Source organism: Vitis riparia, chromosome 1 (genome assembly GCF_004353265.1).
Source record: "Vitis riparia cultivar Riparia Gloire de Montpellier isolate 1030 chromosome 1, EGFV_Vit.rip_1.0, whole genome shotgun sequence".
Lineage (NCBI taxonomy): Eukaryota > Viridiplantae > Streptophyta > Magnoliopsida > Vitales > Vitaceae > Vitis > Vitis riparia.
Window position 1 is genome coordinate 4429177 of NC_048431.1, and position 14054 is coordinate 4443230.

Genomic DNA, 14054 nt, shown 5'->3' on the forward strand with positions numbered 1-14054 from the left:
TCAACTTGGCCATTCATCCAAAGGCCCAATCATCAGCCGTACGATAAAAATGCAGCACTTTCACGTAAATCCAGCTGCTAAAATCCACGTCACTCCTTGGCGTTTTGCCCAAAGGCCGGTGGAATATCATTACTCCTTACAAGAAAAGTAACAAAAAGACGCTACAGATGCATAGTCCAACCATATAACGACGGTTGATGTATTACTTACTTAATTAACAAAATTTCCCCAACCCCTTTGTTTGGGTTAGGATCGAAAGTGGCGTACCGTTGAATGTTCAATTGTGGGTATTTAGCCGAATGGCCGTCCAGAGCACCAAACAAACACAAACAGCCAGTTGTTGGAGCCACGTCTTCAATTAATTAACAGAAAAAGAAGAATAATAATGGCATTGTCTCCATCCTCGTAAGATCACCTCTACATCACCAGATATACTTCGTACCCTTCAATACGTTGATTACAAGGAAAGGAAGCTGATGTTGATGCATGTAGAAACAGTTCTCTCGTTCCAGCTAGCTCTTGATGGAATTTGTAAAAGGGGATTGAAAAAGAAGCACTTCTCATGCAAATGTATAGCCCCTGTTACTTTTTCGGTCTGTTTGGGTGGTAGGAAAACAAACAACTTTTAATAATAGTAATAGATAATAAATAAACGAAAAGGAAATTGGAGTGAAACAGCTTTACAGCCACAAACCCAAGAGGAAAAAGGTGTAAAGTAGTTGAAATCCAATTCACAGAAATCAGAATCCAACTGTACTCCCTTGTTTTCTTGTATTGTATTTTATATTTGTATATATTGGTTGGGTCCGAGAATCTCGGTTTCGGCAATCTCCTTTTCTCTTTCTAAACCCATTAATCAAAATGAAGGCAAAGCCAAACATAGCCCAATTCCTAATCAGCCCTTCTTCATCGCCATTCTGCTAGGACCGAATAAGGTCGGCACCACGTGCTCCCTCCACGTGGCAATGGACGCCGGCGGCGATCTCTTGGCCCTCGTGAACGACGTCGTGGGGGTCTCCGTTGGGTTTGGAGGTGTGTTCAAGCGGGATTGCACGGATCTTGTCCGTAGGATCGCGCTTTTGACGCATTTGTTCGAGGAGATCAGAGATTTCGGGGCTGGTTTGAGGCCTTTGGATGTGTCGACTTCATCGGCGTCTCCCTTGACTTGCCTGTCTGAAGTAGCCAATGCTCTTCAGGCTGCTAAGCGCCTTCTGTCCGCCGCTGGAAATTTCAATACCGACGCCTTTTCTGTGAGTCGCGATTCCAATTTCTTCGTTTCTTTATTTTCTGAAAGAAAATTGTCAAGCTTCTGTTTTTATGATGTTTTGGTTCGCGGAAAATGAAGGACTAACCTAAACAGAGGTAACATGGAAGCCCCATTGTTGTCTCTAGGTCCCAAATGACGAAAAATGCAGATTCCAAGATTTTGCCATCTTTTATTTTCCCACATTTTCTTGGAAACCAAACAGAGCATTTGGGAAAATATTTAACTGATTTCTGTTTTGAATTTGAATGACACACATGGGGTTAACTTCAGTTTGTACAACTACTGGGCTTTAGTGCAGTTTGTTTGGTTAATTGTATAATGTTGCTTTTGATTCTGAGTCTTTCTGGGGCGTGTGAATTGTTTGGATAATCTGATCAAGTAGGGTTTTTTTTTTTTCTTTTTTTTTCTTCTTTTTTCTTTTTTCCCATCAACTGATCTGTAAATGTTGAACCTGAGACCCTTATTATTGCTGTTGCAAATACAAATTTTGATAGATCGCAGCAATATCACGGACGATTGCAAATGAACGGAATTGTTATAGCTATGAATGGTATGAGAGTAACTCATGATTTGTCAACCCATATAAACCATTTTCTGCAACAAAACAAAGGCTTGCTGGAATGGATTGGATTCAATGTACAAAAAGGAAAGCACAATGAATCAAACTAAAACTATTTGCAATAGCTCTTGACAATTCATCATCTAAAGCATGCTTACTATTCATCTACTTTGCTTTTGCACAAATTTTGGTTATAGCTACTTCATACTTCTCCTAAAACACATTTGAAAGGTATGCTCAAGTAAGTGTTGGTACCTTGGCCTAATGCAAGTTTGCTAAGCAATGCTTACAACCCAGAAACTGCAATTTGCCATGCACATTGTTGGAAGTATACTAACTAATTTCTATGTATTACAAAATTGCACATGGTTTGGTTTTCATAATACTGATTTCTACATATTGCTAGATACACAAGATTCTGAAAAAGGAAAAAAAAAAATCTTTTGAAAAATCATTTTGTCAATAGACCACCTCCTGTATTTAATGCAGAGGCGGGCTTAACCACATATATCATTATGTTTGGTTGTGGCAGGATTTGAGTCACAAACAAATTGCATAAGCTGGGTGGTTAAGCAACTTGTGCTCTTTAATTCCTAGTCATAGGGAGTTATGGCACTTGCTTTTTTTTTTATTAGGAGTCCTATGGCACTTGCGTTTTTCTTTATTAGGAATCCTTTCTTGTTTAGGGAGACCCTCTGAAGTTGGCATTACAACTTGGTGGGAAGAAAGCGAGAAAAGGTTTGGAGAGTTATCCCATTGTGTATTTTTTGGGCTTTATGGAAAGAAAGAAACCAAAAAGCTAATGTCAAGCAGTTGGCTCAATCATTAAAGATCTCATTTGTTAAAAGTTTGTCGACATGGGTTAAGATGTACATAGTGGAAGCAACAATGCCTTTGATCAATTTTGTAGATGGGGTGGGATCTATCCAAGGGAGGGAGCACTTTTGGAGTTTCCTTCTTCCAGGCCATGCCATTTGTTTCCCTTTGTACAATTTGTGCACCTTGTTCTATAGCTCTTTTTATTAATATGTATCTTCTCTTTGATTACTTGCCAAAAAAACTAAAAACTTGTGCTATTTAATATCATTTCTCAGTATTTCTATGTCAAACCTCCACTAATTGTTGTTTGGTTGATACCGATTTTTGTTGCCTTAAATTTAATTACAAAATGTTAATTATTTTTCTGTACACTCATAAACGAATTCCATGTTATTGTTTTGGAGATTAAAGTGTGGGGTTTGATCTGGCTGATGTTTATTCTTGGAAGGAGAATGCTTCGATTTTGATCTCCTTGTTGAACTTAACCTGATGAAACTGTATTGTTGTTATGCACATCCCTTGAAAATGTGTAAGCACTCTTTTGATTTTTATTTTTATTTTCTTGATTTAAGGATGGAGCTGCCAAGAAAATTACCTTCCAATTTCAATGTGTTACATGGAAATTGGAAAAAACATTGGGAAATCTACCATATGATCATTTTGAAATCTCAGAGGAAGTTCGAGAACAGGTACAATTTGAGCACTGCAAAGCACATTTTTCTTGACTGAACTTGCACTAACATTCTCTTTTTTACTAGGTTGAATTGGTTAGAGCACAGTTGAGAAGAGCAACAGAAAGATACGGTCCTCTGAATTCAAAAGTGGTATCTTGTGCTCTATCCCTGCCATTGGACAGAGAAATTCATCCTCGACAGTCTGGAAACAGGGTAACTGGAAGCTTTCATATTGAGAATTTGGGTAACATAAATCCAGAAGCTAAGGCCAAGATGGACAGTGTCCCAAAATGTAACGATTCTCACAGCATTACAGATCAGTTTGTTCCTGAATCTGGAAGGCTAAGTAACTCATCTGCATCAGCTGAGGCCCATCTATCGAATGACATTGATGCAGAAAAAGGTCACAAATCAGCTACAAAGAGTCTAGAGGAAATTAAGAAGCCTGACTCTGTTGTAATTCCCAATGATTTCCTATGCCCTATATCCCTTGAACTGATGAGGGATCCTGTTATTGTGGCCACAGGACAGGTATATTTCACTATCTTGAATGCGATCCTATGATTTTTATTTTTTTTGCATTTCCACAAAAATGAAGGTTTTATTGAAGTCTCAAAAAGATACTATCTTTGTTGCTTGCCATCTGAGCACCTGTCTTGGTTCTGCAGACCTATGAGAGATCTTACATACAGAGATGGATAGATTGTGGCAACTTAACATGTCCAAAAACACAGCTTGAGCTTCAAAATCTGACACTCACCCCAAATTATGCTTTGAGAAGTTTAATTACTCAATGGTGCACTAAGAACAATATTGAGCAACCAACTGGATTAGTCAATGGGAGGATAAAAAAGAGTGATGGGACATTTCGTGATGTCAGTGGAGATATAGCAGCCATTGAGGCATTGGTCCGCAAACTATCAAGCTGGTCCATTGAGGAGCGCAGAGCTGCTGCTACTGAAATCCGATCACTCTCCAAAAGAAGCACGGATAACAGGATACTAATAGCAGAAGCAGGAGCCATTCCAGTTCTAGTCAACCTGTTAACAACAGATGACGTGGTAACTCAAGAAAATGCAGTTACTTCCATTCTAAACCTCTCCATTTATGAGAACAACAAGGGACTTATAATGCTTGCTGGTGCCATTCCTTCTATTGTCCAAGTCCTTAGAAGTGGAAGCATGGAGGCAAGGGAGAATGCTGCCGCAACACTTTTTAGCTTGTCAGTTGCAGATGAGAACAAAATTATAATAGGTGCCTCTGGAGCAATGCCAGCTTTGGTAGAACTGCTCCAAAACGGAAGCACGAGAGGAAAGAAAGATGCTGCAACAGCACTTTTCAATTTATGCATTTATCAAGGAAACAAGAGCAGGGCTGTGAAGGCAGGGATCATTACTGCATTATCAAAGATGCTCACAGATTTAAACAATTGCATGGTGGATGAAGCTCTCACAATACTATCCGTTCTTTCTAGCCACCAAGAGGCTAAAATTTCCATAGTAAAGGCTAGCATCATACCAGTGTTGATAGATCTTTTGAGGACAGGTCTACCCCGCAACAAAGAGAATGCTGCTGCCATTTTGCTTTCCCTCTGCAAGAGAGATAATGAGAATCTTGCCTGTATTAGTAGGCTTGGCGCTGTCATACCCCTTGCTGAGCTTGCTAAGAGCGGCACAGAGAGAGCCAAGCGCAAGGCTACTTCATTGTTGGAGCATCTTCAAAGATTACAGCAACTCTGACAAATGTACTCATACCATGATATTCTTGTATTTTTTCTCTTTCTTGCTTACACTTCCTATTATTTGTCAATGAATGTTACTCTCTATTTTGAGGGTGAAACTGAGGATATGAGCACGAGACAACAAGTGTTCTCATTGCTTCTCTGTATTCATTTTTATCCCTTTTTTTTTTCCCTGTATCGAGTGTGTTAGAAATTCGTTTGATCTTTGGTTTGTTATGAAAGCCTTGGGGAAATTTCTTTCTTTGGCATTTGGTGTATTGATGAGAATGAAAAGCTTTGACTGTGGAAACCCAACACTGTGCTAAGCATGCATTCCAAGGCCCCAGCCACAGCCAATGTAGGTGGCTCAAGAAGTCCGTTTGGCAGGCCCCCACTTCCATCCAATGTAATTCGTTGACTCCTCCATCTCATGGTTATATCCTCAATTTATTTTTTTTTGAAAAAAAAAGGGACGTGATAAGGCACGTTTTGCATAGAAATCATAATCCATTTTTTCCAATATGGTAAAAGCTTATCCCCTGTACATAGAAACACGGCCACAAAGCTTGTCACACACGGCTCACTATGCTCTGCAACTTGACTACAGGCCCCAGCCTTAGTTAAAGTTAGAAAAGCAAAAAGGTGGAAAAGTTGTTAGGGGAACCGCACTTCTTATTATTAAATTTGTGAGATTAAAACTCTTGGACGTTGCTTTACGACTTTTGAATGTCAACAAAAAACGATAATTAGACTATGACGAAGAAGCCGTTATTGGGACAACATGAGAAATGGAAAAGGAAACGTGCCTAGAGTAGAAGCAAAAATTCATGAGTTGGGTATCGAGGGAAACAATCTGGAAAGTTTATGTGTGATACACATCTCTATTCCATGTGACTTCACTCCTTGCCCTGGGAGTTTCTCACAAATTTGAGTGTGTTACAAAATTATTACCATTTCTTTCAACAATAATTAGGAAAATGGAGTTGTTGGGAAAATCCAAACTGGTTTCAAATGGACATGCTCTTCCTTATGGGTGTTGGTCAAATTTTATTGCTGAGTATGGACAGAAACGAACTGAAACCCACAGGGCCACATCATAGCAGTTGAAAAGGTCCTCAAATTTCCCCCATAACTCATGGGAAGTATTAATTATGTTCTAAACACAACCATTAATAGGAATGTAGAAATATCTTTGGGCAGCGAAATTTCATCGTTCGTTGAAGGTAATGTTTGAATATCAGCAGCTTCCACCTTGATGAGCGCGGGATACGAATATGGACTGAGTCTGTAATTCATACAGGAGCCTAGTCTGACGGCCTTTTACTTTTCTAAAATACTGAAGATAAAAGAAGCAGCCGTACGGGTTTATTGGAATATAAAAGATTATAATAGGGGTTGGTGGAGACCATAGTTCTTTCCATGCGAAAAAGAATCCCAGCGTGATGAAATTGAGTATTTGCAACTTGAAAACCAAGTCAAATCCCACATGGCGACCATGAAATCCCAATGAAATTTCTTGAATCTACACCGTGATTATCGCGAAATAATACAGGCCATTGAAGAAGAAAACAAATATGATTATGTCATCATCTCTCCCCATACATCACGGGCCTACAAGGCTTTTGGGAGGGACCTTTTCCTTGTTGGCGAAAATTTGTTGTTGAAATGCGTAAATTTAAAGGCATAATTGGATTCAAAACAAGAAAAAGAACGAGTTCAATTATTTTATAACGAAAGCGAAAGCCTCCCGTATTCCCTTTTTGTCAAGCTTTCACGTTCAAAAATTTGCCTTCCATTTTTGACCTCTAGCGCTCAACAACAACTACCCAAAAAACTATATCTTTTATCTTGCACCCACCATTGTCATTTGAGCTTTAGGTGGGATAAAGAGGGGCCCTAAACGATATCATCAACCAAGAAAAAGCTCATTGTGTTTGTTATCTATATAATTCCAAAGAGAAGCCACATTGTAGGAAAACAACGCCATGGGGAACAGCTTAGGAGGGAAAAAGATTGCAAAGGTGATGAAGATAGATGGAGAAGTGATCAAGTTAAAGACTCCGGTGTACGCTGGTGAGGTAGTTAAGGACTACCCAGGTCATGTCTTGTTGGAATCGGAGGCGGTGAAGCATTTTGGCATTCGAGCAAAGCCCTTGGAATCACAACAAGAGCTTAAGCCCAAAAGGCTCTACTTCTTGGTAGAATTGCCTAAGGGTGCGGAAGAGAAAGTCCCTAGAAGGGTTCGGTCGGGGATAAACATGAGCGCCAAGGACAGGCTGGAGAGCCTAATGCTGTCTAGGAGGTCGGTTTCGGATCTTACCATCATGAAACCAGCTAGCATTGTACACCAGGAGCCCAAAGAAGCATCGGAGAGTGGAACAGTGAGGATGAAGATGAGGCTTCCAAAGGCCGAGGTCGAAAAGTTAATGAGGGAAAGCAAAGATGAAGCGGAGGCAGCTGAAAAGATTATGGATCTTTGCATAGCAAACAAGGGCGCTGGAGCCACTGCTGGTGGGGCAGTGCCCAAGAGGGATGAGGCCCATGAGGGCATGTTGCTGCAGCAGCAACAAACGCATTGGAATGGTGGTCATACAAGGCTTGGGGAGGGTCTCAAGGCCCGTGAGGTATGTTTCCTGAAACAGTGCTCCAATTTTCATGCCATGTCCCCTGGGCTTGACATTTTCTTTTGCTGCCTTATTATTATTGTTATTCAATTTTGGCAGTTGGATTGCATTTTAACATGTTAGACTATCTAAACAATAACCTATGCTGGATTCTAGGAAAATTAAGGGAAGATACGAGGGAAAAAATAGAAATTAAGAAAAAAATAATAATTTTATTTCATTTATTTTTTTCTCATTTATATACAAATTAAATATTTAAAAAATACATAACTTTTTTAATTAATTATTTCTTTTTTTATGATAAATCTGAAAAAATACTTCTAGCAAAAAAAATCTTTCTTCAAAGCAAACATAACATAAATATTAACAAATAAAAATATTGGCTTTTATTTCTTGAATAAATGAAATCTGCAAGAAAGGGGAATCCTTTTTCAATCTTTATAAGTAGAACTGTATGGCTTCAGCATTATAAGCAGGCATGTTTTTTTGGTGGTCATGGTTTTTAATCCGGGATTGTGTCAAATTTTTACTTGATATGATTCCAAGTTCAGTATAATCAAATATTTTTCTGGGTTTCAATAAACAATCGATGACTTTCAAAACGTTGAATGCTTAATATCTTGCTTTTCCAAATTCTATCAAGTTTCTGTCTTGTTTTTCTTCTTCTTCTTCCTTGCTAGAACCAGATTTTTCAACCAAAAATCATGTGCCATTTGCCAAGCATCTGTATCTAGAAAATGATGAATAACCACCACAATGTTTTTTGAAAAAGTTCACCTACCATCGGAACTTTAGCTGAGGTTTCTTTATTGGTCGTAAGAGTAATCAAGTTGAGCGTAAAATCAGTCAAGAGCTCGAATACGAGTTTGACATGTTTAGGGTAGATGATGTCATCTAATTGGAGCTATTCATAGGATTCTTTTTCATCTATGATGAAGAGTTTAATCAATCCCTGAAACAAGTAGTGAGCTTGGCTCCTTGTGGGCGACCCTTTCAACCAACTGACCTCACCCTGCCACTGATTCTCAATTTGTCATGACCATCACATATCCCACTCTCATATTTTGCTGATAATAATCAAACTAAATGATGACAGTCCAAAGCTAATTCACCTCACCATGATCCATATCCTTTTGATCACACTGATAAAACAGCCACTGTCGTATTATATATACTCGAACTACTTAACAAATTAAATACATCCAAACCTCTAAATCCTTTCCTAACAAAGTTGGCTCATGGCACCATGGCACCAGCTCTTCTCTTACATAAGTGTCGGGTTCCAAATTTCCGACCTACAATGGCCTATTAGACCTGCTCCCCTAGAATTCGTACCCGTGTTCCTTACAAATAGTGCAATAGTAGTGACACCAGCACTATACATTGATGGCAATCCATACCCAACAGCAAAGAAGCCAAGCCTAGAGATGCTCACCTAGTGGTCATGGAGGCTCATAGTTTTGGTTAGGGCTTCATTTGTGGTGGGGCTGGCCTTGCTTAAAGGTCAATCCAAGCTCAACTCTTGCAGTTGAATAGGTAGGCCACGATCCACTTTTGCATAGTTTCTGCGCCCACTGTTTTTATCCTCTCGAAATCCATTTATCAGCCATAAGTTGTTGAGATGTTTAAAGCCTCCATTCAAGCCTAATCCAAATTGAGTCTAGCTCCATGTGTACAAATTTTAGTCCCAAGTTTACCATCCAGTACAAATTTCAATCCAATATGAAAACATGTGAGATTATTTCAATACTCCGGAAAATAACAATCCAGTAAGATGGGGCCAACTGGGTCCTAGAGCCAAACATAGACCAATTTTAGATTGTACAGTAGGACAGTTGAATTCGCATTCCGCCTACGCCCATTGAATACCTTCATCAATTTTTTCATGACCAACAGCCTCCCTAATTTACACGTGCATGGAAAAGATGAGTTGAGGTTGAGCACAAATTTTGACCACCAAAGTGTCATCCTTTGACATCGTGCCACAACATTATTGCATTTAGAAGGAGTATCATTTAGACTCAAAATTTTCAAACCAACTTTTCCTTTCGGTGGCAAAATTTCATACTCAAAGCTCAACCCTTTAACAAGGGTCAATGGGAGGAAAAGCATAGCTTGAGATTTCAATATTCAGAGCCTCTTTTGAGGACAATCTGATCATACTTGACTATTCATTTTTTGCCTAAAGTCAATTCATGGACAATACAAAACAAGAAATTTGATGCAATTGACCAATCGAACCCAACTTTGTTTGGCCTTTTTTTCTCTCCTTCTAGGAACAAGTGAGTCTTATTGACCATTGAGGATGTTTGAAAGCAACCAGACAAAATCGGTTGCTCAAGAAAATTTGTATTCTTCTTTAATAACTTCCTGCTTTCACCGTTTACCCCAAAATACTCTCCAGAATCTGTCTTGATTTTCCTACTTTAATTATGTTTCTCTTGCAGAAGCGAGTGGGTTTCTTGCCAATTGCTGAGGGCGAGATTCAATTAGCTGTTGCTTAGGTGACCACTCCGAAATAAATTAAAGAGAAGCAGCAAGCAAGACAAGATCCATAATTACATGTTTTTACCTTTCTCTCTACGACTTCCTGTGGTTTCTCAGTAATCAAACAGTGTTTCATATGGAAGGCGGAGTTTTGAGGTGCTGAGTATTACAAGAGAGGTTTTGATGAGAGATTGTAAAGGGTAGACAATGTTACTTTTTGGTGACTCTGGAAAGACTTCAATGATATCTCTGTATCTCTTGCTGCCTCTTTTTGCATAATAAAAAGTTAAAAACTGCAATTCTGGATGCCAGAACCGAAAAAGAGTAGGGAAACATCAAACTAGCATGAACTGATTCCGTATCAAACCGAATTACAATTATGAGCCATGTGCCAAAATCTGAACTATTAAATTAACCGATAATGAAAATAAGATTTTAAGGGAAAAAGTTTAAAAATCTAAATTAGGGAATCTCTTGGGGGTGAATGCATGGTAGGAATCTTTTAGTACAAAATTAATCATTTTTAATTCTTTAACTTTTTCCTTTTATATTGGAAGAGAATAAATAAACTTAATCTAAAAGTCATAAAAAATTTTAACGTGAAAAACCATCTCTCAAATACTATGTGGATGTAAAAATAAGATAATCAAAGACTTTTAATCATAAATCCATTATTTGAAATAATAATATACAGTTTTACTTGATGGAAGTTATTCCTAAATTTTACTGTCTAGCACCTATATTAAACTTTACATTCGCAATGCAACACCATATGTACTCTCAATGAATTTTACCTTAATACTTGAGGAGATATAGATTTTCTTTAATGCAATGGTCAAAATTAATGAGTACTCCATTAGCACTTCACTTCAAATTTTCAAGTGTTTGATCATCTTAGACCAAGGAAGAGGCGGAGCATATATCACATATTGTTTATGCTAGTAGATTTGGAATCATTATGTATGTTCTGTTTTGCATTAGGTAACATTTCACATGCAGTTAATATGATGAGTAGATATATGGATCACCTTGGAAAGATCCATTAGCAAGCAGTGAAATTAATACTTTGATGCTTGAGAGGAACATCACATGTTAATTTAGTATATGATAAAAGTAGTGAAATTTTTGGGGAAATTCTTATGTTATATTGGTTCTAACTATATTAAAGATTTAGATGGAAGAGGATTTTTAATAGGACATGTATTTATTTTATATGGTAGTGTTATTAGTTGAAAAACAACCTTACAATCTATAGTTGTTAAGATTACATAGTAACCACAAAAGTAGTGAAAGAAGTTATTTACCTTAAGGGTTTGGTTGATAATTTAGGCTTACAACAGGAATTGACTATTATGTTTTGTGATAAACAAAGAACCATACATTTGACTAAAAATCAGATGTTCCATGAGAGGACCAAACTAATTAATGACTAAGTATGTTCCTACAGTTAAGTTTAAGCATTGTTTGGATTTAATTGGTGTTAGTAATATCTAAAGGTCCTTTTAAGGTGTAGAAACATAGTAACATGGAAGACTTTCGAGTTTGTTTGAATCTTGAGAATTTGAGTCAAGGTGGAAATAGTTGAAAAGTGTCTCAAATTTATTTTTTTGAGTCAATTGGAAAGTCATTGATAATTTTCTAATAGAAATTATTCTTGTAAGGGAGTTTCCTATTATTATAAAGGAAATATCATATTGTGATCTTCTTTTAGGAATATGCATCTTTCACAATTATACAATTAGTTTCCTATATGAAATCTTCCTATATAGTTAGGAAAAAAATATGGGAAGAGACCTTGACCAACAAAAAAAAGTGAAAAGTGTAATTGGGACTTTGAGATTTGAGAAGTCTAAGGTTGTAATCTTCTTCAACAATGGTGAAAGTTGTTTTTTGTCTTCACCTATCGATGTAGGTTTTAGGTCTAAATGGTTGTGTGCTTTGTATATTTTTGTTTTTATTCTCTTATTCTTTTCTTCATATTATTACTCTTTATCCTAGTTTTTCACAACAATAACTCTAGCTCATAAATAGGTTATTATTTGCAATATTTATTATTTGATTTTAAATTGATGCCTTAAATATGACACTATTATTTTTTTAGTATTGACCTTTTAAACATCAATACATTAATTTGATATAATTGTTAAAATAATAACAAATTGTCTCTTACAAAGAAAATGATAAAATCTCATTTAACTCTTGCTTTCCACTTCTTTGATAGAGATGGGTGTTGCATCATGGACATCTTCCCTAATACACTTAATAAATACCATCACATTTCAATATTTTATTTTGTCATGTATCATCAAAATTCAATTAATTGCCCTTGACAAACCTTAGGCCAACAATATTAAACCTAAAATTAGTATATCTTAATTCATATTATATATTTAAGAAATTAAAGAAGTAACACAAAATTAAATTTTTAAACTTCATTAAGTGAGAAGTGACATGATTGGCTTTCTAAATTTAAGATAAGTTGAAATTTTCTATGGGATAGTTTCTAGTAACGATTGTGTACACATAGAAGATGCAATTCGGATTATTGAAAATATATGGTAAAATCTAGGTTGTTTAATGAGGGTACCAATAAATGAAAACAAAGTACATATAAATGAGATTGATGTATAAAAGAATGATTAAAAAAATGAAAATTAAACCAAGTACAAAGTATGAAATCTAAAATGTATATATAGCATTTTTTTTTTATTAGTCCCACTTTTCAATGTGTTGATTATGTATTAAAGTGGTAGCCCCTATCTAATTATAAAATGAGTTATAATAAGAGTAGTTGTGTCTTAAACCAAATCCAAAAATATCTATGCAGCCAACTTTTCAAAAGATTCATAACAATTTCACAATAAAATTAAGAATTACTTGTAGGGGGAGACAATTTTCACACGACATGACAACACAACTAAAAAAGGAGATGAAATTTTAGCAAGTTTGAATTAGGTGTAATTATCTTTGTGTCACAATCATATCATCTTGTATAACTAGTTTCGTGAATAGGTCATGTTCATGTTTTATTGTTTAACTCATTTAACTCGTTTTACTCATTTGCTTAATTATGTCAAATTAACTCTTTATGACTTATTTACCATAAAACCCATTTACATAATAATGTCAAACTGGCCCATGTATGACTGTTGTATCAAAATAATCTATTTATGATTCAACACATTTAACCGATATAAATTTATTAATTTTATATGTTTAAAAATTTTAAAATATCATAAATAAAAAAACTAAAAATTAAATAAAATTTATATATTTTATTATGAAGATAAAAAACATCTTATGATTAAAACATTAAATAAAATAATAAACAAATGTAATACTAAAATCTCTATATTATAAACATATTATAATCAAAATTACATAAATTTAAATTTTTAAAAAAATTAAGCTTTAAAGGTAAAGTAACTAAAAAGATTTTAAAATAAGACATTTATAGATTTTAAATTTTTAAATAAATTTATAAATAGGATAATGGTATTAACAGGTTTAATAGGTTAAAATTGTATTAACAAGTTATTTGTTTGAATTCGCCCAAAATCCAACTTAATACATTTATTAAATGAATTAAATAAATCTTATTGTATTATCCATATCATAAAAAGCTCATTTGCATTACACAATTATGAAACAAAACAAACCGTTTTCTTATCACAACATCATACCAACACGATTATTAAATAAATTGTATTCGAATTGAAAATCGCACTTGAATTAAATAAATTTTCAGTATTTCTTATCACAACATGATACCAACCCGGCTTACTCGTCGTCACCCCCTACTTGGCTTATTGCCCCCTACTGAACAGAGTGATTATAAGGAATTTGAGAGCTTTCCTAGAATTTTAAGACAAGTTTCCCATCAGTATCAGGTGTTGGGCAAAAT

The 14054-nt window shown here is 35.8% G+C and overlaps 2 protein-coding genes across 2 annotated transcripts; both read left to right on the top strand.

The window, feature by feature from the left end:
- The first annotated feature begins 468 nt into the window (after positions 1 to 468).
- LOC117923163 (U-box domain-containing protein 11-like) lies at positions 469 to 5308 on the top strand. Its single transcript, XM_034841404.1, has 4 exons — positions 469 to 1250; positions 3218 to 3334; positions 3404 to 3850; positions 3988 to 5308. Exons 1-4 carry the CDS (start codon positions 966 to 968, stop codon positions 5056 to 5058), a joined length of 1920 nt encoding a protein of 639 aa, XP_034697295.1. The 5' UTR covers positions 469 to 965; the 3' UTR covers positions 5059 to 5308.
- Positions 5309 to 6927: 1619 nt separating this feature from the next.
- On the top strand, positions 6928 to 10456 carry LOC117912074 (uncharacterized protein At1g66480). The gene is made up of 2 exons (XM_034826535.1): positions 6928 to 7663; positions 10111 to 10456. Exons 1-2 carry the CDS (start codon positions 7025 to 7027, stop codon positions 10165 to 10167), a joined length of 696 nt encoding a protein of 231 aa, XP_034682426.1. The 5' UTR covers positions 6928 to 7024; the 3' UTR covers positions 10168 to 10456.
- Positions 10457 to 14054: the final 3598 nt, after the last annotated feature.

What these genes read in the sequence shown, in the direction of transcription:
- LOC117923163 (XM_034841404.1), top strand. Translation starts at nt 966, where the DNA reads ATGGACGCCGGCGGCGATCTCTTGGCCCTCGTGAACGACGTCGTGGGG. An exon ending in CAGAGGAAGTTCGAGAACAG is followed by an intron (nt 3,335 to 3,403) that starts GTACAATTTGAG and finishes CTTTTTTACTAG; the next exon opens with GTTGAATTGGTTAGAGCACA. An exon ending in TTATTGTGGCCACAGGACAG is followed by an intron (nt 3,851 to 3,987) that starts GTATATTTCACT and finishes TTGGTTCTGCAG; the next exon opens with ACCTATGAGAGATCTTACAT.
- LOC117912074 (XM_034826535.1), top strand. Translation starts at nt 7,025, where the DNA reads ATGGGGAACAGCTTAGGAGGGAAAAAGATTGCAAAGGTGATGAAGATA. An exon ending in AGGGTCTCAAGGCCCGTGAG is followed by an intron (nt 7,664 to 10,110) that starts GTATGTTTCCTG and finishes TTTCTCTTGCAG; the next exon opens with AAGCGAGTGGGTTTCTTGCC.